Raw genomic sequence first — 23,904 nt, 5'->3', positions numbered from 1 at the left:
GACATTTAGAGTCTGGAAAAGACACACATGAAAGTGAAGAGCGTCCCTGGGGATGGAAGCTTGTGTGCTCACAGAGACAGCTTGGTGGCTTTGGTGTGTCTGCTCAGCTCAGACTGTCGGTGTTTACTGACACCCTTTGTGGCAGGCACAGTTCTAGGCCCTGGAAACACAGAGAAGGACACCATACTCTTGCTCAAGAACCTCAGCAATCCAGTGTGGACACTGGACACTCAGAGATAGCCTACAGCATTTTGCTGTTCATCTCATTAAAGTAAGTTCTCTGGGGGCGCCTGGCTCAGTCAGTTAAGCGTCCCACTCTTATTTCAATTCAGGCCATGATCTCATGGTTTATGAGATCAAGCCCTGTGTTGGGCTCTGTGCTGACAGCATGGAGCCTGCTTGGGATTCTCTCTCTCTCCTTCTCTCTCTGCCCCTCCCTTTCTTGTGTTCTCCCCATTACCCCCTCCCCCCCACCAAATAAATAAGTAAATAAACTTAAAAAAATAAAGTAAGTTCTCTGAATGCAAGATATAGATTGCTGGAGGCTACTGTGAACTGTGGCTTATAGCAGGTGCTCGACCAGTGACTGTGGTGCCACTCTAAAATTCTGTGCTAGAGGCTATCACCGAGGGTTGTAGGCATCCAAAGGAGGGGCGCCTACACCCAGCTTGGACAGCAGGTGAGTCAAAGAGGACGTGCTTGTAGGAGGCTGAGGTGGAGGCATCCAGGCTGCTGAGAAGAGAAGAACATCAGAGGCAGAGGAAGCAGGAAGAATACCACATGGCCAGGGGAGCAGGCATGGTGTGCTCCAGGGAAGGAAGGGACTAAGCATGGATGGAGACAAGGGAGGCAGATCTGTAAAGGGACAAAGGAACCACATCAGGGAGAGTCTTGATGAAGAACTTAGATTTTATTCTGTAGGCACTGGAGAGCTCCTGCAGGATTTCACACAGAGGAGAGACTGGGTCAGAGTTTCATTGTAAAAATAGACCCCTCTGGCAGTAAAGTAGATATTGGAGAGGAATAATATAGCTGGCAGGAAGACCAGTTGGGACACCGTTGTACTTTAAAGAGTGGAACGAGCCTGGGGTGTGGAGGCAGAGAGACCTCCATCTATATCACCTTTGTGTAACAGGCTATTTATTAAATGTCTCTAAGCCTCTGTCTTCTCATCTGAAAACAGGGACTCCCCATTCCTCCCTCTTGAATGGATGGTGTTCAGTATTATGTATGATGAGGTATGTGAAGTGTCTACTACTCTGTGATTGATCCGTAATCAGTATGTGATGATAGTGGTGAAAATTATTTTTAGTATTATTGTTATTTATTGTCATCAGGTGAGAAATGCTGAGGCTCTGAGACATTGGCCATAAGGGCAGGGAACTGGACACAAGCTCAAGAAATACTTTGGCAATAAAGTTGACACATTTTGGTGACTGATTTTGTGGGGGAGTAAGGGAAGGGCAGGAGTCCTAGGATGACTCTGGGATTTTGGCCTGGGAAACCAGGAGGAAGGATAGTGGGGCTATTATTCATTGGGAGACTTAATGGGGAGGAGGGGGAAGAGGTGGAGGAGGAGGGGCTTGCAGGAACTTGCAGGAAAAGATGATGAGCTCAGTTGTAGACAAACTGAACTTGAGGCATCTTAGGGATGGCCATGAAGACATGTCTAGTGGACAACTGGTTTGTAGGTTGACATTCAGGAGAGAAGTCTTAAGGAAGGCTCAAGGGCCAACTTTTGACAAGAGGTAATGAACCCATGGTATGGCTCAGTGCCCAAAGAGAGATAGAGCATGGGAAGAGGAATTATGATGCTTATTGAGTGTATGCTGTATGTTCTGAATACTTTCTATGTGTTAATTCTCTCAATAACCATTGCCAGGGAAAACTATTACTGTAACTATTTTATAAATGAATAAATGGAGGCACAGGGACAGCAAATCATTTGCCAGAGGTCATAGAGTAGTAAGTCGTGGACTTGGGATATTAGCCCAAGCAATCAGATCCAGGCCTGTGCTACCTGTCTGTACCAGACTGCCTCAGACAGTGGGTGGTCTCTGAGGGAGGGGAAGGGGGGAACCTAGTGAAGACGACAGGAAGGGGCTGGGTAGAGAGGCAGGAGGAGATGAGAGATTGGAATGTGGAAGAGGAGAGTATCCAGGAGGAAGGAATCAATAACATCAAATGATGTGGAAATCCACTAAGACAAGAAGTGTAATATCCATGGATTTGGGAATTAGGGAGCTATTGGTGACCTGATGAGGAGACTTTGGAAGATGAGGTGGGTTAAAGAACAAATGTGAAATGAGAAGGTGTTGATACCAAGTATAGGCAATTCTTTCCAGAAGCTTGGCTTTGGAAGTAACGTGAGAGAGAGGTTTTGGGTGGTAGGAGTGTCTCAGAGCTGGAAAGACCTGTTAGTATATATAAAGGGAGGGACGGAGTCAGAGTGGGCCCCACAGAAGGGCCGCAAATACACTGTGCACACTGGGAGAAGTATCTCTATGTTCATTTTTCTTTTTCACACGTATTTTTAATATTTATCCCCATGTTCTGGAAGACTTCCATGTTGATGGTTAGAAATCATTCAAGAAGCCCCTGATAGGTGCTTCAGATGTTAGGGGGAGTAGAGAAAATTTCTTTCACAATGCCCAGTGTGAAGCATCCTGTGTGGTTAAATCCAGATCATATCAGATCACGTACAATACGTCACCTACTGAATTTGTCTTTGAAATGCTCTCTGAGAGAGCACAGTGTGCTGGGGCCCCACATCACATATGGGGAATTAGTGTCTGCTCTGGAGACACCAGGTTGGTAAGGACGGTGGATGGCACAAAGCCTGGAGAGGAAGGGACTCACAGCACAGTGTGGGGACAGGGAGGGACACTGGCTTTGAAATGGACATGAGACCTATGATCTGAGTGGAGGGAAAGGAGATTGGGGATGGAAGTAAATTTGCAGGAGACAAAGAGTTGCTTGGATCTGACAGGAAATGGAAGGCACATGATAAAGCGATTGTCACCCTACACTTAGAATGACCCTAGATGATTTGGCTTCTGCCATTGAAGTTCTTAATAATGGAAAATATTGACATTTCCTTATAAATGCTTTGTTACCAGGCTTAAAGGACACAGGTCCAACAGGCTCTGAGAAGATACATTTATATAGAGCCAAAGACAATCTCTGTGTTTTAATACATAGGTTTCTTTTGTTGTTCAGACCAGAGGTAGATACCACAGAGGGTTAAAGGCTTGACTTAAACAAGAAATTCAGCTTTGCCTTAGTTCATGGTGCTGACATCCCGGAGGCTCAAGGCTAGAATTAGGGTTTGGCTGCCAACTTCATAAATTTGCCTTGGTTGAAATGGCATCTTTGCTCTTCTTGGATACATCTCAGAGACATGCACATACCTTCACAAAGAGCCTTTATGGATGGGGCTTCCAGAGAGACACGGTCCAGAATCAGAAAGGTTACACAGGAAATGGCTTTGGGATATTTTTTCCCCCCCACATGAAGCAGCAACTCAGCTGAATTATTTGCTTGATCTTGAGCTTGGATTTCAGAAAAAGTGAACAGTATGTCTTTCAAGAGTCGCATTTCAAACTTGAAGGTTCCCTTGGTACTATTGGAGGTACTACTGGAGTAGGAGTGATCCAGGGAAGGATCATTTCAGCCTAAAACCCCTCCCTATTCTGTCCTACCCAGGTCTCTCACCCTTTGGCTGGGTATGGGTGTGATGGACAGACAGGACACTCTCCCTAGAGACAGAGGGGAAAAAAACTGCAGGAGCCTTGCCCATCCTTCCTCAACAGACAAGGAATAGAAGATGTCCTTCTTCAGGAGGGTATGGTCAGGAAATTATACAGTTCAGTGCAGACATGGACTCAATGATATAATCCTACATGTGGCTTTATTCCAATTCTTCAGGGTCTGAATTTACTGATACAGCAAGGGGCCATGTATACGTTCCGCACTGATTCCAAGAATGAGGGTTGGTATACGTGCTCCAAATATCTACAACAGAACCATCAGTGGTGCCTATGCCCGTCTGACCTTCTGGACCATGGGAGTACCTGAAGGGTCTGAGAGGCAATATCTGGTATGTTCAGGAAGTAACAGTTTTGATGCCTTAGGTTCTTTCATTTGTACTTGATTTATTAGTAAAATCTTTTTTTTTCATCTGTCCACTCATTTGCTCATTCGACAAACTGAACAACTACTGCGTGGCTGGCTCCGGGCTACACGGTGGTTATGTGGTGGTGTATCTTAACAGTCTGGTTGCTGCCTTCTTAGAGCTCACAGTTGTTAGGGGACAGACATTAAAGAGATAAAACACAAAGAAATGCATAATTACAAACTCTGGTAAATGCTATGCTGGGAAAGAACAGTGTGCTCTAGGAGGGATAAAGAGAGAAGACAGTTTAACGTGGGGGTGTCTAGTAAGGAAGAGAGATATGAAGATCCATTTCTAGTGTCTACGATGTCCCATTTATTGGTGGGATATCACTTCTAAGGAAGGAGTGTCTTTGGATAGGGCTGAGGGGGGCAATTCTAGAAGGCTTCATAAAAGAAGGAATAGTGAAGAACAGATAGAAGTATTCTATATGGAAAGGGAATAGAGGTGTTCTGGATGAAGGGGGCCTGGTGTGCTTGGAGGACACTCATTCAGTGAGGATGGAGATTAGGTTGGAGATTAGGGGAGTAGCAAGAGGTGAGCTAGGAAATAGGCAAGAGCCAACTCACACAGGACTGACTTTCTCTTGGAGGCCAGTCACAGGAGGAACTGGTGAGTTATTGGGGGGCGTGTACTACTAGAACAAGTTATCAAGAGTCCAGAAAAATTTGTCTGTGAAGGACCAGAGAGTAAATATTTTAAGCTTTGCAGGTCTTACAGTCTCTGCTACAACTACTCTGCTCTGCGACTACAGTGGGAAAGCAGCCATGGGGCATAAATGAATGAGCATGGCTCTGTTCCAATAAAACTTTATGTACAAAGCAGGCAATGGGCTGGATTTGCTTGTGACTGTAGTTAACCAGTCCCTGCTCTGGAATAACAATTGTGGTGGCTCACTGGAGGTTCGACTGGAGGACTGGGAGAGAATGGAGGCAGGGAGGCCAGTTAAGAGCCATCACTTTAATTCAGGGGAACTAAATGGAAGATCATAGGGAGAAATGGTTTGTGACACACTATGAGGTGAAAGTGACAGGACTACCTGACCAGTTTGATGGGAACATGTCTTGTTGTGTCTTCAATGCTCAGTGGACCAATTCTTCCAGTGAAAAAAATATATAAAAGTTCAGACATTCTGTATGTGTGACTCAGAACCACACACATATCCTGGGAGGTCACCTGCTGGTCACAAGACACCATGCTGGGTGCATTACTTAGATTGGCCCATTGTTAAGCACAATTCTTAAGAATATCAAGTTGTATTTCCAAACTGAACTGTAGAAATACTAAGTCATTTGCCCACAATCACATAGCTGGTACATCATGGAGCTGACATTGAACCTGGGTCTAGTGTCAAAGCCTGTGCCATTCCTAAATGTAATCTCCCCTCCTTGCAGGGCATGAAGTCCCTCTCCCTAAGTCTCCCAGCTCTCTCCTCTCCTTTCTTTCTGTCCCTGTGAAGACCCATTCCACCCTTTAAGGTTGTCAATTAGCCTCCGGCACAGCAAGGACTGGACGTGTGTTTTAACTGTGGAAAATATCAGGTGTGAGCTTACTCTTCTGTGCTGGACAGAGGACGTGCAGCAAAACTCAGACCCAGACTTACTGTTCTAACCTGATGATCTGTGCATGTTATAATATGGAGAAGACAGTGTGGCATTAGGTTACAGATTAGGAAATCCCTGAATGCAAGTGCTGAGATTAGAATATTGCCTGATTCACTGCCTGATTTAGATACCCAGGAGATGTTTGTCAGATTGAGGTAATAGTGTCAGATGGAGATAATGGTATCAGATGAGGGAAAATTTGTAGGTTTAAACTCTAGAGGCCAAGGTTAGCTCCCGAAAGGACAAACCTGACCAGGTTGTGGTCAAGGAAATCAATTCAGTTACCATCTCCATTGGGTTGTCTAGAAACCCCACTGATCATTAATTTAGTATCTGTCCAGATTCAGCTAGACACAGTCTGCACTGAATATTTTAAACAGGGCTTTAGAGACTGAGAAATATCCAAGAACAACTGAATTATGTCATGGATACAGCAGTCCTTTTAGTGAGACCTAGTGAGCAGAACTGGGTCACATGGTAAATGGAATGGCAAAGAGACCGCCATGATTGACGTGGATCAGTCGCATGACCCGTCACGCCTTGGCCCCTGGCAGATGGACACAACAAAAGGGCTCCTGCAGCAAGCAGGAAGGGGAAATGCCTTTTGGGGAGATAAACACAGGTGTCTGCCACAGCTGTTGATCTGCTTCTGACCACCAGCCTTCTTCGCTAGAACTGTTATAACCAAGTACTACAAACCGAATGGATTAGAACAACTGATAATTACAGGTAACAACAGATAATAAATTTGTGAGACAAATTTATTGTCTCACAGTTCTGGATGCTAGAAAAAGTATCAGTAGGGCAAGGCTCCCTCTGAAGACACTAGAGAAGCATCCAATCCAGATTTCTCCCCGGCTTCTAGTAGCCAGATAGCTTCCTGTAGCATTTTTGTCTTCTCCCTTGTGTCTTCATATCGTCTTCCCTGTGTGTGTGTCTGAGCCCAAATTTCCCCTTTTTATGAGGACACCAGCCACAGTGGATGAGGATCCATGCTAATGGCCTGATCTTTACTTGGTCAAACCTGCAAAGATCCTATTTCCAAATAAGGTCATATTCTGAGGTACTGAGGTTAAGACTTCACCATATGTTTGTTTGTTTGTTTGTTTGTTTGTTTGTTTGTTTGTGGGACACAGCTCAGCTCATAACACAGCCCAGGAGTTCAGACTGCTTCCCGAGGCCAAGGTGACTGAGTGGTATCTACTCTAAGTAAGGTATCTCCACCGATGGTCATCTTTCTGTCCACTTCCTCGATGTGCTGCTGGGGACATGTGGATTCTGTCTCTAGTGGCTCCTGATTTGTCATATTTCAGATGGTTTCCCTTCCTGACTTCTCAGCCTCTGCCCTGGCCAGTGCTCTCTAAGCCATGCTCGAGTGCATTTGTCCTCTTAAACTGTCCTTCCCTACTTGGCACTTTGCTCACTCATTTACCAGTTTGTAAAATGTAAGTGTTGAGTTCCTGTTGCATTCCAGCCACTACACTAAGTTCTGAGGATGTAAAGATGAAAAAGGTGACAAAGACAGTTCCTGCTCTCAGGGAGTTTTTGTGGGAGGCCACACAAGCAAATGGAGTGAAACAATTGCAAAGGGAAGTGTGCATGCAGCTTATGAATACTGTGTTGTCCCCAGCTTAGTGTCCTCTTTGGCTCCTTAGTGCCAACAGGGGAGAGTCCAAGCTCCCTAGCAGAGTATGCCAAGTCCCTTCAACAGCATCATCAATTGCTGTTCCTTTCCTTTCACTTTGTGCTTCATTCCTTTTGACCCACCTGCTATTCCCCAACTATATAGATTTCCATATCAAATCTTGTCTTTCTACATGAGTACTGTTTCTGTTGGAATGTGCTCCTCCTGCCCCATCCTCAGCTATTACCCATTTGATTGCAATTCCCATTTCTTCTTGGAGACTCACTTCTCTGTCCCCCCATCCTCTCTTTCTCCCTGTGCTCCCCTTTGGGAATAATACCTGTCTCCTCCAGAGAGACACTGACTGGAGCTTGTTTATCTCTGTAACCCCAGCCTCTAGTATCATGCTTGTGTTAATAGGTGCTTAGTCAATAAATGAGTGAGTGAATGAATACATGAATGATTCCTAGTCTGTGCTTTGCTTCTACTCACTTCAAGCTGCACTTTCCTTTGGACTTCTTCCCTCTAAATCATTTGACCATTACTTTTCTTCTACCACGAGCCCAGAGACCTCACGGCTCCTGACATTCTCTCCATTACGCCGACACCACTGCTATGCTGGCCCTGGTGGTCAGTGGCCACATGTGACTACCCATTCACTGCCATCTCTCTGGGGTGCCCTGCCTCACACGAAGAAAGGCCTGCTTCCTTGCCTGTAGGAACCTGGTTCTCCTAGGACAAGCAAAACTGCCTCCGTGGCCTTCTCTGTGTTTCTGTTTCCAAAGCTTCTCCCTTTCCCAATTTTAGGAGCAACAGACTGCCATTTCTGCTACACTGATAATTCAACAATTATCTTTTTGAGCCCCAAGTTTGTACGTGGGGCTCTGCTGAAGCACATCAACTGTCATCTGATTTCTGCCCTTCTAATCAAGAAGATCTGTTCTTTAATCCCTTCCTGCTAAATATATTGGGTTTCTTCTATGTATTGAATGATCTAGTGATTGAAAAAATTTTTTCGCATTAAAACTCTTTAAGGGATGGGTGCCTGCCTGGCTGAGTCAGCCTGATTTTGGCTTAGGTCATGATCTCACAGTTCGTGGGATCAAGCCCCGAGTCAGGCTCCACGCTGACAGTGTGGAACCTGCTTGGGATTCTCTCTCTCCCTCTCTCTCTGCCCCTCCTCCACTCATGCTCTCGCTCTCAAAATAAATAAAAATTAAAATAAACTCTTTAAGTTAAATCTTATATGGCATATCAATGAGTAAAATGGAAAGAAAAAAAGCCCAATATTTTGTTGCATGTTATTTTCTGTGATAACTCTAGCTTATAACATACGGTGAATAATGGAAACAATGACATTGTCATGAAGAACATGAAAATTTGAAATGGAGGGTCTGGAATGATGGGTACAGCCTCCAGACACCTTCACTATTAATGCGTCCCTGATGTTTTGTATTAGCACCATGGCCTTGTGAAAATTATGACTGCCAGCCATTGGTAGTGATAACACTTTTAAGCAGGATCCCTTGTAGATTCAGGTTATTCTGATTAAAACAACCCAGAACTTTGAAAGAGGAATACAGGAAAAATTGCTTATAATGTTGACTCACTAACCCTATGTGAAAACTGTTTGCATTCCTTAATTACAAAGGATCTGATTGAAAGGAATAGATGAACAGGTTCTTCAAACTATTTATATCTTTGTTTGGCAGAAAACACTTGCTCAAAACATAGTGTATCATTATGAAACGTTAATTATGTTATTAAAATTATTTTCAGAAACTCCAATGCCTGTTTCTCTCTAGTAATCACTTAAAACCTTTAACACAGCAAAAGGAAGGAAGGAAGGAAGGAAGGAAGGAAGGGGGGGAGGGGAGGGGAGGGGAGGGAAGGGGAGGGGAGGGAAGGGAAGGGAAAGGTTAATTTAATTTGGCAGGTGGAGTCCAAACTTCAGTTGTCATTTTCGCTTCATCAGTTATAGGAGGGGATGGTAACAGCATGGCCCTACATTGCTGAGTTGGTATTTTAAAAGCCTGCCGAGAACTCTAAAAATAATTTTTTTAATGTGTATTTGTTTTTTGTTTTTTTGTTTGTTTTGTTTTGTTTTGTTTTGAGAGAGAGAGAGACAGAGTGCAAGCAGGGGAGGGGCAGAGAGAGAGGGAGACACAGAATCTGAAGCAGGCCCCAGGCTCTGAGCTGTCCCGACGTGGGGCTCAAACTCATGAACCCTGAGATCATCACTTGAGCCGAAGTCGGATGCTCCACTGACTGAGCCACCCAGGTGCCCCCCCCCCCCCCCCCCCCCCCCCCCCCCCCCGCCAAAAGCTTGCCGAGCACTCTGAGGCTAAAACAAGCACTAAAGCTGCCAGTGATACACGGTGCAGCATGTTGTGTGGTCACTCCTTGCTGTACCGTTCACTCTTAGATCTTTATATGAGCAAGCTGGTTCCCCTGAGGGTTGCCTGGCATTTAACTGAGCATGGCCCACGTGAGCCAGGGTGGCAGTATCTACACATCCGATTTTGCAGCATGAGGAGACTTGCTGCGGTCTGAATTGTTAAAAGACATTTTTTGGAACTGCAGCTTTCCTAATTAATTACATGTGTTCAAACATATGCACGGTTTTGGCAGGAGAACCTTTATTCCGAAGTGAGCATGAGTGTGTTGACCTGTAGCTCATGGGGTCTGCGATTGTTCACGCTTGGCCTATCACATATGTGACTGTATCTGCTTCTGGTTTGAAAAACATTTTTAAAAATGTAATTTGATTCAAACATTTGTAGAACCTTCGAAACATGTAGGTTGGGCTCCAGTGTATCAGAGTAAGGTGTAAGACAGCTGTGGTTTCAGGAAGGCTGCTGGAGCTGGCTTGGGAGGGCCTCCCTATTGGAATCAGAGAGACGTCTGCCCCGCTCAGGAATGTTCACCTTCCAGATGCTCAAGCCTTGTGTTGACTTGAACTGCAGTGGCACAGAGCAGGTCCTGTGTGGCTGTGGGACTAGCTGCCCCTGGCAAATAGCCATCAGGAAGGGCTCAGGTGGAAGCTGCCTGCCTCCAAGGACTGACGTGGTTCCTGCCAAGGAAGGCTGGCACACCCCCTACCTAGACTTTCTCATTCCTTCATCTCCCCGAAGGACTAAACTGGCCTTGCAGACTCCCTGAACTCAGGGATTTTGCTCCACCCTTCTGATCTATCCTCTGATGTTAACTGTAGTGAACGGAGAAGTCAGCTTGGGACCAGGAGGCCCACACAAAAAAGAATCAGATGACTAGGAATGTGTCTTGTTCCCATTTGCATGTTCCTTGGTGGGGCATTATTTCTGAGTTCCCCACATTTGCAGATGCCTCAGATAGCCTGGACTTGGGGGAAGTGCCTCTGGTGGTGGACCAAAGCCTCCGTGTGAGGAATACTGGTTAGGAATAACATGGCAAGTGGATGGCCTTTTTTAATGATGGTCTTGATTAAGGATCCATAAGTCTGCCCACATGTCCAGCCCTACCTGCAATTCTTTTTTTTTTTTTTAATGTTTACTTATTTTGGAGAGAGAGAGAGAGACAGACAGACAGACAGACAGTGTGAGTGGGGGAGGGACAGAGAAAGAGGGAGTCACAGAATCTGAAGCAGACTCCAGGCTCTGAGCTGTCAGCACAGAGCCTGACACGGGGCTCAAACTCATGAACTGTGAGATCGTGACCGGAGCTGAAGTCAGAGGCTTAACCAGCTGTGCCACCCAGGTGCCCCTTACTTGCAGTTCTAAAGAGAAAGCCACACAGGATTCGGTCAGAGATTCAAGACATGTCGGTATGGCTGACCAACGGGGCTGGAATTCTTTTCAGGCCCAGTGTGGTAGGAATGTTGTGATTCTGTCTGACCACTTCCTGCCAGTCCACATGACAGTTTCTTCTTTCTGCAACTGACACTGGCAGGCTGGTTCCCTCTAGAGTCCAGCCATGGACCTTTTCCTCTACATTTGGTATGCTTCGTCAGGGCACATACCAACTGATGACTCCCAAGTACCTGCAGTTATCACTCCAGGATCACAGCATGACTCCAGTCTTGCTTTCTTCCTTTCCAGTGGTATTCCCCCACACTTCTTTACACTTATTACAAACTGGACAGACTTCATGTTCCAGGGTTTTCCAATACTTCCTCCATGAAGGAGAATATGATGGAAGGCCCCTCTTTTCAAACAGCTTATAGCCTAGTGCAAAATATTTTTTAAAAAGCACACACTCTTACTATATGCAGAAGATTGGCACACAGGGTTATAGAAGTCCAAAAGGGAGAACAATTATGTATGCAGGGGAAGATCAAATAATGTTCTTGCAGGAGGTGATGTGATGTGGATCCTGAAGGATGGGTAGGACTCAGAAATGCAATAATGTAGAGAAGTACATTTAGCAGAGTAAAACCCAGAGGTTGAACTGGTTGGGAAGTATACAAAGAAGAGAGTGATTCTATTTGCTTGACATTGGGCTGTTATTGGAAAGAGTTTTACTGTGTAGGAGATGATTTTAGGACAGAGGAGTGGCATTATTAGAACAGTTTCCTAGTGCTCAGCCTGGCTTCTGTGTATGATGCTGGCGGAGGTGGGGGGGGGGGTTGGGTGGGAGGCTTTTTTGAGTTAGGCAAGTGGCCAAGAGCACGGAGAGTCAGAAGGGATAGGAGGTAGAATTTTCAGGGCAAGGGAGAGGAAGGGCTCATGATAACCCCCAAGTTTGAACCCGAGTGATTGGGAGGTTCAGGATATTATGAACACTGTAGAGAAAAGAGGAAACGGGTGGGCGAGGAATGAATTTAGGACACAATGGGCTGGAGAGATATCTGGCAAATCCAAGTGGAGACTCCCATTCCTCCTTGTCCAACCTCAGTGTTTTGGACTCCTCTGTCAGGTCACTCCTCTCAGCTATGAGCAGCCTGGCTTTGGCACCTTATCTGACTTGAGGCACTAAATACTGACCCCCTGATGGGCTGACCTAGGGCTGATGATGAGAACCTTGTTGTTCATCTCCAAACCCTCACAGGACCAGCCTTTGCTCATCCATCTCCTTTGCAAATTTGTGTTCTCTTTCTTATTTCTCACTCATCTAGGCCTTCCTGGGCCAGAAGCCCCTGTCTCCAGGCTGGTGCCAGGGCCCTGGAGGCTGCCTTCCTGGGTTTTTTTTTTTTTTTCCCCACCAGCTTAGGGGACACCTTGTGGCTTCTGGCCGGTGCCTATTTTTAAGGCCCACAGGACTGGCTCCACTTTGCTCTCTGCAAAGTCCAGTCCTCAGGGCACATATGGTCCTTAGGGATGGGTACAGGCCCTCTCTCAGCTCCCAAGTGCTACTTCAAGTGCAACACCATGCCTCCCCAAGTGACTTCCAGGAAATGAGAGGTGTCCAGCGGTGCACAGCAGGCACACTCTGCACCCTGCATCCACCTGGGACCTTTGATGAAAGCATCTTGCATCCTGTCTCCCTCTGTCCCGCTCTGGTTATCCTCCCACACCTGGACACCTGACCTTCATGTTACATGGAGGTCTCTGCGCTGCTGGTGCTGATGTTTCCTGTCTTGGCCATTTCTGCTGCTGGTTGCACCTGGGTTGCAGCAGCATTTCTGCTGCTGGTTGCTGGCAGTGCTGTAATCCTGTTCCATGGAAGCTTCCTTTGTGTTTGTGGTTTGGGGCCTGCAGAAATAAACCGAAACTGGGGAGGGTGCTGGGAGCATCCAGAGCCTCTGTGACTGATTTAGTCAAGCATCTTCAGTCACTTTCTTCTCATTCTGAAGACTTCACATAATTAAAACCATCCCTGGCCAACACTAAATAAATTTTGCACATGCTGCTTGAATTACTGTGCAGTCTTACCCCAGTGTGGCTTTCTACAAGATTAATATTTCACTGAAACTATTCCTCTGGGTAGGCAGAAGCCAGCAGCTGTGGAAATTCAACATTTGCTTTATACAATGAAACTCTAGGACAGGGCTGCTTTTCACATTTCTCAGATATGTAGCCCATTTGGAAAAAAAAAAAAAAAAAAAAGCACTCTTGGCAGAGTCCATGTGGCATGAGCCAGATATCCCAGCTTGTGTTACTATATATTTAGATATAAAGTGATGAGAAAATGTGCTTCTAAATGCTTATCATATAACACCGGCACATAAAAGTTGGAATTACTATTTATTGAGCACCTACTATGTGCCAGGCATTTACATACTCTGTATCCTCACAAACACCCAGAAGCGCACCAGACTGGGCCTATTTGCCTTCTGATCCCTGTTCTATCTTGGACAGCAGGAGCCAACCTGCAGGCTGCCTTGCTCAGCCTCAAGGGTGCTCTGGTTTCCTGCTGGGTTTGGCCCATGGAGGCACCACTGGGACGTTAGAGGGTAGAGGAAAGGAGGAAGCCAGTGTTTTCTCCCTCCGTCTCTTCCTCAAGCATCTCCTCTAGTAGTGGCCACATCTCTGTGATTCCAGATTCTTCCTAGTGACCCGGCTCTTGGGCAACACTGCGTCCTCCCTTTGTCCCTTCAACTGTCTGCTGTCCAATTTTGCTACTCTCTCGATTGCCTCATGGTCCCACCCCATACAACCTTACTCCAACTAATTTCATCTTTTAAAACTCATGTCAATTTGAGGGGTGCCTGGGTGGCTTAGTTGATTAAGTGTCCAACTCTTGATTTCAGCTTAGGTCATGATCTCACAGTTCATGAGTTCAAGCCCCACATTGGGCTCCTTGCTGATAGTGAGGAGCCTGCTTAGGATTCTCTCTCTTCTTCTCTCTCTGCCCTTCCACTGCTCTCTGTCTCAAAATAAATAAGCTTTAAAAGTCATGTCAATTTCAGAAGTACTTTAACCCTCGAATTTGTCATTTCTTATGTGAGGCTTCACGTTTCAGCCTCTCTCTCACCTTCCACCTGCATTTCTATCTTTACCATTGTAATCAGTTCCCTGCATTAAATTCTTTCTGTTGAAAATACTTGAAACAGTTTCTGTTTCTCTGCTTCCATGCTGATTGATGAGTTGAGATAGGAATCAGCCTCATTTTAATGATAAGGTCAACTAACTTGTCTGTCTTAAAGATAGGGGATGGTGGAGCTGAGGTTTAAATTCAGGCCTGATCCTGAAGCTTATGAGGTTTTCCCTACATTAGCCTGTGTTCTGTTCATTGGTGCTGCATGAACCAAGTCTAATTTCTTCTGCATAATCCCTTCATATTCTAGAAGAAGGAAACTCTCACCACCTCATTCTCCAAGATTTCCCCAGATGAAATTCTCTTCCTTTCAACTGTTGCTTATAAGAAAGAATTTTGAATTTCCCCTGATATCTTGGTTGAGTCTTTTGGATTCATGCTTTTTAAACTTTAATGTGAAAATTATGATTCAGGATGACTCTGGAGACGGTTTCAGATTTACATGCAATTGTAAGAAATAATACAGGGAGCCTATGTTCCATTGAACCAGTTTCCCTAATGATAAAAATTTGCAAGACTGTAGTACAATGACCACAGCCAGGATGTTGTCACTGATACAGTCAAGATGCAGAACATTCCCATCATCACAAGCCTCCCCCTGTTTCCCTCTTATAGCTGTGCTCACCACTCTTCTGACCCCACCCCCTCCTTAGCCCCTGAAACCACTAATTCGTTCCCCATTTCTATAATCTGACACTACAAGAATCTTATATAAGTGAAACCATACAATATGCAACCTTCTGAAATTGAATTTTTTCACTCAGCATAATTTTTTGAAGATTCATCCAGGTTGTTGCATGAGTTAAGATTTTGTTTTGTTTTGTTTTGTTTTGTTTTTCTGAGTAGTATCCTATGTCATGGATGTACCACATTTTGTTTAAATATTCACTCATTGTAGGAAATTTGGGTTGTTTCCAGTTTGGAGCTATTACAAATACAGCTGCTATAAATACCTATGTGGATTTTGTGTGAACCTAACTCTTCATGTCTCTGAGATAAATGCCAAGGAGCAATGCAGTTGCTGGTTGTATGTTTGTATGGTTTTTTTTTTTTTTTTAATTTTTTTTTTCAACGTTTATTTATTTTTGGGACAGAGAGAGACAGAGCATGAACGGGGGAGGGGCAGAGAGAGAGGGAGACACAGAATCGGAAACAGGCTCCAGGCTCTGAGCCATCAGCCCAGACCCCGACGCGGGGCTCGAACTCCCAGACCGCGAGATCGTGACCTGGCTGAAGTCGGACGCTTAACCGACTGCGCCACCCAGGCGCCCCTGTATGTTTTTTTAAGAAACTGCCAAATTGTTTTCCGTAGTGGCTGTTTCATTTTACATTTCCATGAACAATGTATGAGTGATCCATTTTTCTACATCCTTATCAACATTTGATGTTGTCACTATTTTTGAAGATTCTTTATATATTCTACATACTATTCCTTTTGGCAGATAAATAATTTGCAAATCCACCCCCACCCCCAACCCTATAGTTTGTCTTTTCATCCTCTTAACACAGAGGAAATGTGTTTAATTTTGATGGTGTCCAAGTTATCAATTTTCCCTGTTTTGGAATGTAATTTTGGTGTCAAGCCTAAGAATTCTCTGCCTCATCCTTGATTCCAGGGGTGAAAGAAGTAGGAAGATATAAGGTTCTGGTTCTGGTTGGAGAGTGGGATTTCTGAGTGTGAGTCAGTCACCCATAGTCACTATGGGAGGGCCTAGGAACAAAGAGCAGAATGAAGACATGGTCCCTGCTCTTAAGGAGCTCGCAGCCCAGATTTCAGAGGTGGCGCCTTTCCAGATGTGTCCCTGGAAATGGTTTGCTGCAGTGGGTTGGAGGGGAAGTTTGATGGAGCAAAGGAAGCCAAGTGGCTGGTAGGCTAGCATGTTGGATGTGTCACGGTGTTTATCAGTCCTGCAGAGAAAAGCAGGTTTCTCTCTGTGCAATAATTTCTCCGGGACCATGTGTATCCTCTTCCCATCCTGTGGTGTAGGAGCCTTTCCATTCAAGCCTTTGCATCTCAGACTCCATGTGGCCAAGTTGGCGTCAGCTCTTGCATGGTTTTCACTTGTGTAGAGGGGAGGGTGAGTGGGCATCAAAGACCTGCTTCCACCCTTTGGTGCCTGAGTCTCTAAAGAGCTATCAGTTCTGTGCTTCAAGTTTCCTTTTTGTTCTTGCCCTTAATTTCTTCACGAGGCAAATAGAGATAGGAAGGTGCCACAAATTCTCTGTGAGGCTGAGGCAGCTGGGATAAGTATCTATGAGACATAAATAAACCAGCAGAAGTCACATGCGGCAGGAGTCGGCAGGAAGTGGTGCGGACAACCGAATGCGTGGGTACGGTGTGTAGGCGTGGAGCAGAGGGACTCCGGGATGGACTCCAGTCCTCCTTCTGCACACTTTTCAGTGAAGCTGGCAACATAAAGAAGCTGTGTGGGATTCAGTTGTTTCAGGGACTCCCGCTGGCCTCCCTAGCTGGGCTGAACATAGCTTGAGGCCTTGAGACTTCTGGCTGTGCGAAGTCACACATCAGCATTTCCAGGTTTTTTGTGCCTACATAGAGCTCATGAGGCTTCATTTCATGGCCCATCTGGGCACTGCTATCTGGGAACCAAATTTCCTCCCTTCCTGTTCCAGGGAGATGCTGGCCTGAAAATTTCAGTGGTGAGGGGCCATGTGGACACATCCCATTCTGGCTGTTTTGTGGGCTTTGGCTGACTGGAGGAAAGAGGAAGCAAGCATCTCTGATCTTTTACCCCTTGCTTCCCTTTCTATGAACTTGGGAGTTTAGTTTCTTTGGCTGTCTGGTTCAAATTCCACATTAAAGTCTGGCAGTGGGCTTTATCCTCTCCAGAGATGCTATTCCATCTTTTCAGAGGTCCAGGTAAACATCATCTGGGCTTCTCTGTGAGGTGCGTGACGACACTAGGTCTAAGGCATGATGTGGTCTCCTGAGCATGTGATGGCTTTCTGATGTTTTCTGTGCCATTTCTCTTTTCTTTCAGAACTTGAGAAGCCAACTGAGGCCAACCAAGTTTCAGAACCTTTACTGCCTCACACCAGCGTCAGCAGGGATGAACTGTTTTTGCCAGATAATCCTCTGTTCCTGACAGCACATCTCTCCCCAGGTAGCTAAGGGGATAACCAGTTTTTACTACCCTCTGCACACTATGTAATGAGATAGTAACCTGCATGGGGGCTTACACACCAGAGCCTACTCACTGCTGCTACTAAAGTATAAGATGAAACGTATCATCACCTGGCACATTCCATTTTATACATTCAGTGATTACACTCAATATAAATGAGTGGACTCAAGGTTCCATAGAATATGATTTTGTACCACTGGAAATGAGGTTGCCTCTAGAATGGAAGCCAGTGAAAATAGCATATGATACATATAGTTAGCCATTCAGTCTACGAGATGGTGCTCATAGACAGGCTGTCATCTTCATCAAGAGATTAGCATGTGTTTAGGGAGACAAAATTATGAGATGTAAGTGATGGACAGAAGCTGTGGTTGTTCAGTTGTGTTGCAGTTAGTCGGTAATCAGGAGAAGGAGCTTTGGGTCAGGGATGAAAGAAAGCTGTCAGAGAGTAAGAATTGTAAGAACTGGTGGGTTCTGCCCGAAGAGAATGTGCTGTGATTCTGGTTGACGGGTCCTGGAGTGTCCTCTCTACACATGATTTTCCCCAGAATAGTGTGGGATTAATCTGATGGGTTATCACCAGGAGAAAGCCTTGTCTTTGAAAATATGCAGCTCCTTGGTTGCAGTTTTGCCCTTGCCATGATAATCACCAGGATCCATGTCTAGGAGAGGATCTGATTTGGCTCTTGTGCCAGTTGACCCTCCAGTTACGAATTAATAAGCTGCTATTGGTTGCTGTGTTCCCTTGAGGGCTTGGTTAATGTGAGCTATTCTCCAAGAACCCATTCACTTCTGGTCACTATGAATATTGAGTTGTTGGCCCAGACCTTGCACTCATGTCCTGATCAAGGCCTGCCAAGCAACCCCTCTCTCTGACACCTTCCTGACAGTACTGGTGATGAGCACGAGGTTCACAAACACTAAGAGTCACTTAGACTGGTCAATGAAGGAATGACGTTTATTTCAGAACAGGGTTTCTCAAACTTGATACATTCCCATTTTGAGCCATTTAGTTCTTTGTTGTGGGGAACTATCCTGTGCATTGTAGGATGTTTAGCATATCCTTCCCTCCTACCTACCAGATGCCAATATCAACCTCCCACTGCAATTGTGACAACCAAAAATGTTTCCACATATTGCCAAATTTCCACATATTGCATTTGCCCTGGGGGGCAAACTACCCAAAGTTGAGAATCATTGATTCTAGGAGCTAACCGGTGGTAAGGGACTTCCTTGAGGAACAGACCACAAATTGTACTTGGGGGTGGATGAATGCTTCATGCCCCTCACCTTCATATTGGTAGGTGTATCGATCAGGGTTCCCCAGAGAAACAGAACCAGTAGGGTATATATATCCTATTCATAGGATATATATATACATATATATATGATATACATATATCATATATATATGATTATAGAGACTGAGAAGTCCCAGGATCTGCCATCTGCTAGTTGGAGACCCAAGAGAGCCTGTGGTATCATTCAGTTAAAGTATGGAGGCCTGAGAACCAATGGTGAAAATCCAATCTGAAGCTGGAGAAGATGAAATGAGATGTCTCCACCCAAACAGTAAGACAGGAAAAAAGGGTCAGATTTGTCCTCCCTCCGCCTTTCATTCCATTAGGTCCTAAACAGACTGAATAATGCCTACCCACGTTGGGGACAGAGGTCTACTTTTGTGAGTCCACAGGTTCAAATGTTAACCTCATCTGGAAAAACCCTCACACACACACCCAGAAATAATGATTAATCTGGGCACCCCATAGCCAGTCAGGTTGACTCATAAAATTAACCATCACAGTAGGAGATACAGAAGAATTTTAGTGATAAGTCAGCCCACTCAGAGCCAGTCACAGCCCTGGTATCATTTGGTGTTCTAGGTGGCTTAGAAACACCCTCAGAAACTTATGCATACAAAACTCATGCCTAAATGCTCTTTTTGGTTTTCGGCTAGCCAGCATTTACTGTGAGTCTCCTTTCATCAGGCACCGTGTTAGATGCTTAGGTAACAAGGATACATCAGATGCCTTTTCAGTCTAGAAGAAAACCTGTAAACTGATCACTCCAATTACACTATCATAGATGCAACATTAGAAGAATACTTGGAGACTTTGATAGCCAAAAAAAAAGGGTTTGAGTGATTTGGAGCTTTACTGCAGTGGACCTTGTTTTTTTGCCCCCTCAATCATGAATATTTATTGAATTTTACACAAACATATTTTTGCCTGTAATGATGTGATATAGTTTTCCTCTGAATCTCTTAATGTGATAGATTATTTACTATCCAATTTTTTAATAAGTGAAATTACATCTTTTACTTGTAATTAAACTATATTCATAATGTGGTATAAATTAGAATTTAATTGACTTCAATTTTAATATCAGCATAAAATAATTCTGCTACCATTCCTATTAACTTGAAACCAAAATTTGATTGCAGGATTTTTTAAATGGGTTTACCTTCAAAATTCACCGTTGTACCTCATTAACACCTTATTACTATTATTTTGAAATTGTCGTAAAATATATATAAAACAAAATTTACCATCTTAACCATTTTAAACTTACAGTTCAATGGCATTAAGTGCATTTACACTGTTGTGCAAGCATCCATTTCCAGAATACTTTTCATCTTGCAAAACTGAAACTTTGTACCTTGTACCCACTAAACAGTAACTTCCAATTCTTCCCTTACCCTAACCACGGGCAGCCACCATTCTACTTGCTGTCTCTGTGAATATGACCACTCTAGTTACTTAATAAATGTTGAATCCTATAGTATTTTGGTTCATTACAGTTCTTTTGTGACTGATTTATTTCATTTATCAGAATGTCCTCGGGGTTCATCCATGTTGTAGTACGTGTCAGAATAAGGGAGAAAAAGTTACAGAGAGGAAAGGAGGCAAACCATAAGAGACTCTTAAAAACTGAGAATAAACTGAGGGTTGATGGTGGGTGGGAGGGAGGGGAAAGTGGGTGATGGGCATTGAGGAGGGCACCTGTTGGGAGGAGCACTGGGTGTTGTATGGAAGCCATTTGACAATAAATTTCATATTAAATAAATAAATAAATAAATAAATAAATAAATAAGACCTTAAAAAAAAGAATTTTCTTCCTTTTAAGTCTGTAATATTCCATTGTATGTATATACCATATTTTGTTTATCCATTCATCTTCCTTCCTCCCTCCCTTCTTCTCACCCTCCCTTCCTTCCTTCCTTCTTCCCTTCCTTCCTTCCTTCCTTCTATACTAGCCATCCTAATGGGTGTGAGGTAGTATCTCATTGTAGTTTTGATTTGCATTTCCCTAGTGATTAGTGATGTTGGGGATCTTTTCATTAGTTTATTGATCATTTGTGTATCTTCTTTGGAGAAATATCTATTCAGGTCATTTGCCTATTTTTTAATCAGGTTGTTTGATTTTTTGTTGTTGATTTTCTAGGAGTTCTTTATATTATCTGCATATTATCCCCCAATCAGATATATTACTTGCAAATATTTTCTTCCATTTTGCGGGTTGCCTTTGCACTTTGCTGATTGCGCCCTTTGATTCACAGAAGTTTTAAGTTTTGATGTAGCCCAGTTTATCTATTTTAACTTTTGTTTCCTGTGCTTTCAGCATCTAAGAAATTGTTGTCAAATCCAGTGTCATAAAACTTTTCTCATATGCATTCTCTTAAAAATTGTATAATTTTAGTTCTTCCGTTTAAGTCTTTGACCCATTTCTAGTTAAATTTTTAATATGGTATAAGGTAAGGGTTGGACCTCATTCTTTTGCATGTGGATACTCAGTTTTCTCAACACCATTTGTTGAAAGGACTGTTTTTCCTCATTGAATGGTCTTGGCATTGCTGTTGAAAATCATCTGACCATATATGTAAAGGTTTATTTCTGAGCTCTCTGTTCTATTCCAATTGGTCCATATGTCTGTCTTTATTTCAGTACTACATTGTTTTGATTATTGTAGCTTTGTAATAAATTTTGAAATCGGAAAGTATGAGATTCCAACGCAGTTCTTTTTCCAGATTCTTTTGGCTACTTGAGATTCCTTGAGATTCCATATGAACTTTAGTATGGATTTTTCTATTTCTGGAAAAGAAAGTCATTGGGATTCTGAGACTGCCATAGGACTTTTAAATTCTCTTTTAAAGGAAACATTTGCCAGACAGATAAGGGGAGCAGGGGGCATTTTAGACAAAAGGAAAAGCATGATCAAATGCATGAAAAGATAAAAGAGCTTGATATGTTTGGGGAACTAAAAGTAAGCTGGTAATGTTGGAGCATTAGGCATGTTGACATTTCTGTGTATATGCGTGTGGGTGTAGACTCTAGGAGATGAATTAGGAGCTAAGGTAGGAGTCAGATATTGTGGAAGTGTCTGTGTATTGTGCGAAGAAGTTTAATGGGGATTAGTTGAAGGGCTGGGCTGTAGAGTGAAGTGATTATGTTTATACTTTATCAAGATGGCCCAGTTGGTGAGAGTGTGCACTAGATTGGGCAGGAAGAGTTTGTTAGCAGAAGGATTAGGTGAAGCAAAACTCCCAGAAACGAACTGGCGAGACTTGTGCTATGGTAGAATTAGTGGGGAAAGATAGGAGGGAATGGATCTGAAATAGTTTTGCACCACTTCATGCTCAGACATTTCCCAGTGACTTCACTCTCTTCCTGGGTCCTGAAGTCCTCAGATCTGCAGAACAGTCTCTGAACTCAGAGCGGTGGTTCCAACTATTCACTTGTATCATATAGTTGTGACCTTTTAAGAACTCCAGTGGCTGTTGACTACGGCCCAGGGCTCTGGCTCAGAGGTGCAGGGTCCCTCAGCAGTAGCCGGCCCCTCTCACAGCCCCTGAAGCTCCAACTCCTCATCCTGCCACTCCTGGGCCTCTGGCTGCTCCAACGACCTTGTGGTTATTTCTGTCTTACCTGTGCACTGGTCTTTCTTTCCTTGCTTTGGTTTTCCCTGAGCCCACTGGAATCCACCAGAACGTGAGTTGTCTTCTCTGTTGTGACCCATTCCATCCGCCTGTGGAACTGCAGCTCCCCAGGCCCCCTTGTGTGGTCCATGTTACTGAGGCCATGACCCACCTGAGAACCTGCTTCTTCTCCAAGGACTAGAGTCCTCTGCTTCTTTAGCTTTCCCCAACCTGACATCCCTCCACGCACTGTGACTCAGTTCCCCACCCTCAGCCTAGAGCAGCATTGAATAGGAGTTGTCGGGGTCTTTGCTATTTCTTTCTCCCTTTATCTCAGCGAGGGTTTTGCTGAGTGAACTGGGTGATAAGAATGCCAGGTCTGAGCTGCAGCAGCAGCTGCTGCAGAGACAATGTGCTCCAGCAGCTGGAGGCTGAGCCACTTAACACGGAGATCCCAAGTCCTTGTTCTGAACCCTGGTGGGACCATTCTGCTGGTTGGCAGCATGTGTGTTTGGTTGGCCCATTCCTGGTCACAGGTGGAGTCATGGAACTGCGGGCAGGGAGTGGGCTCAAGCTCCCAAGTTCTTGTGGGCATTTTAGAACTGGAACCACTCTGGCAGTTCTGGGATAGTCAGCTCTGACCCATTGCCAAAGACACACATTTGGTGACCTGTAGGATGAGGCAAACAGATCAAAGTACACAACGACTGTCAGTGCAGGAGAAAGCAGAGCCAGGCAAGGAGTGGGCTGCTGCTTGGGGTTACAATGAGCAATTGAAGTAATGATGGGCTGTGCTTCCAAGGCGAGTCAGACAGAATGCAATAGAAAGTTGCAGGGAAGGTGAAGGAGAAGTGTTAAAAAGGGAACTGGGGAGGAGATGGGGAAGAGAGAGGGGAAAGTCCAGGAAAAACAGAAATGTACAGAGCTGCTGCTTCCTTGAAAGCCATGAAGCTTGCAGAGCAAAGGAGGACAAGACCCCAGATCCCTGGCTGGGAAGGCTGGTTGGCATTTAGGGGACTGGGTCTTTGTTGTTGAGCCCAGGCTACCTGGAACATGGCCTCAGAAGAGCAGAATGTGTTCTCATCACTTACTTTGTGTTTCCAAACAGAAGAGAAGCGAGGGAGGTGCCACCTTGATCCAGCTGAAGCATTTCCAGGAAGCTTCTCTCTGGATGCCACGTCGAGGCTGCCCTGCCGTAGCACAGAGCTGGTGATTGCCGAGTGTGTGGACATGGCTTTGCTCAGCAACATCCTGGCGGCCTATTCCTTTGTCTCAGGTAGTTGTCCAGTCTCGGCTGGGCCAGGGTTGAGGGCTGAGGGTATCTCCTGAGTGGCTATCAATGGCCTTATACTCAGAAGAGAAATGCTACACAAAGTGGAGGGATCCTGCTGTGCTGAATTTTGAGATGAAAGATCTTCTGGTTTGACAGTTAAGCTTGGTATTCTCTAATTCAACAGATGATTTGTGGGGGGGGGGGGGGGTGGGCTCTC

The 23,904-nt window shown here is 44.6% G+C and overlaps 1 protein-coding gene and 1 long non-coding RNA gene across 7 annotated transcripts in view; one reads left to right on the top strand and one right to left on the bottom strand.

Annotated features, from left to right (window-relative positions):
* EVA1A (eva-1 homolog A, regulator of programmed cell death) overlaps positions 1-23,904 on the top strand; it is a 47,135-nt gene that overhangs the window by 6,716 nt on the left and 16,515 nt on the right. For 3 of the 6 annotated variants that reach the window (XM_045446625.1, XM_045446630.1, XM_045446627.1), the window contains 2 exons: positions 17,356-17,478; positions 23,523-23,690. In XM_045446625.1, the coding sequence (XP_045302581.1) occupies positions 23,645-23,690 (46 nt within the window). In that variant the 5' untranslated portion in view covers positions 17,356-17,478; positions 23,523-23,644. Of the gene's footprint in view, positions 1-605; positions 1,239-17,355; positions 17,479-22,962; positions 23,255-23,522; positions 23,691-23,904 lie in introns of those variants that run through there. The other 3 variants (XM_045446628.1, XM_045446629.1, XM_045446626.1) reach the window with 3 other exon arrangements.
* LOC123581017 overlaps positions 5,078-23,904 on the bottom strand; it is a 28,487-nt gene continuing 9,660 nt past the window's right edge. Inside the window, exons 3-4 of the long non-coding RNA XR_006703555.1 lie at positions 12,907-13,071; positions 5,078-5,270 (exon numbers count right to left, since the gene is read on the bottom strand). This is a non-coding gene — a long non-coding RNA (uncharacterized LOC123581017). The remainder of the gene's footprint in view (positions 5,271-12,906; positions 13,072-23,904) is intronic.

Source organism: Leopardus geoffroyi, chromosome A3 (assembly GCF_018350155.1).
Source record: "Leopardus geoffroyi isolate Oge1 chromosome A3, O.geoffroyi_Oge1_pat1.0, whole genome shotgun sequence".
In the NCBI taxonomy this organism is placed as follows: Eukaryota; Metazoa; Chordata; class Mammalia; order Carnivora; family Felidae; genus Leopardus; species Leopardus geoffroyi.
This window is presented reverse-complemented; position numbering and strand designations above follow the sequence as displayed.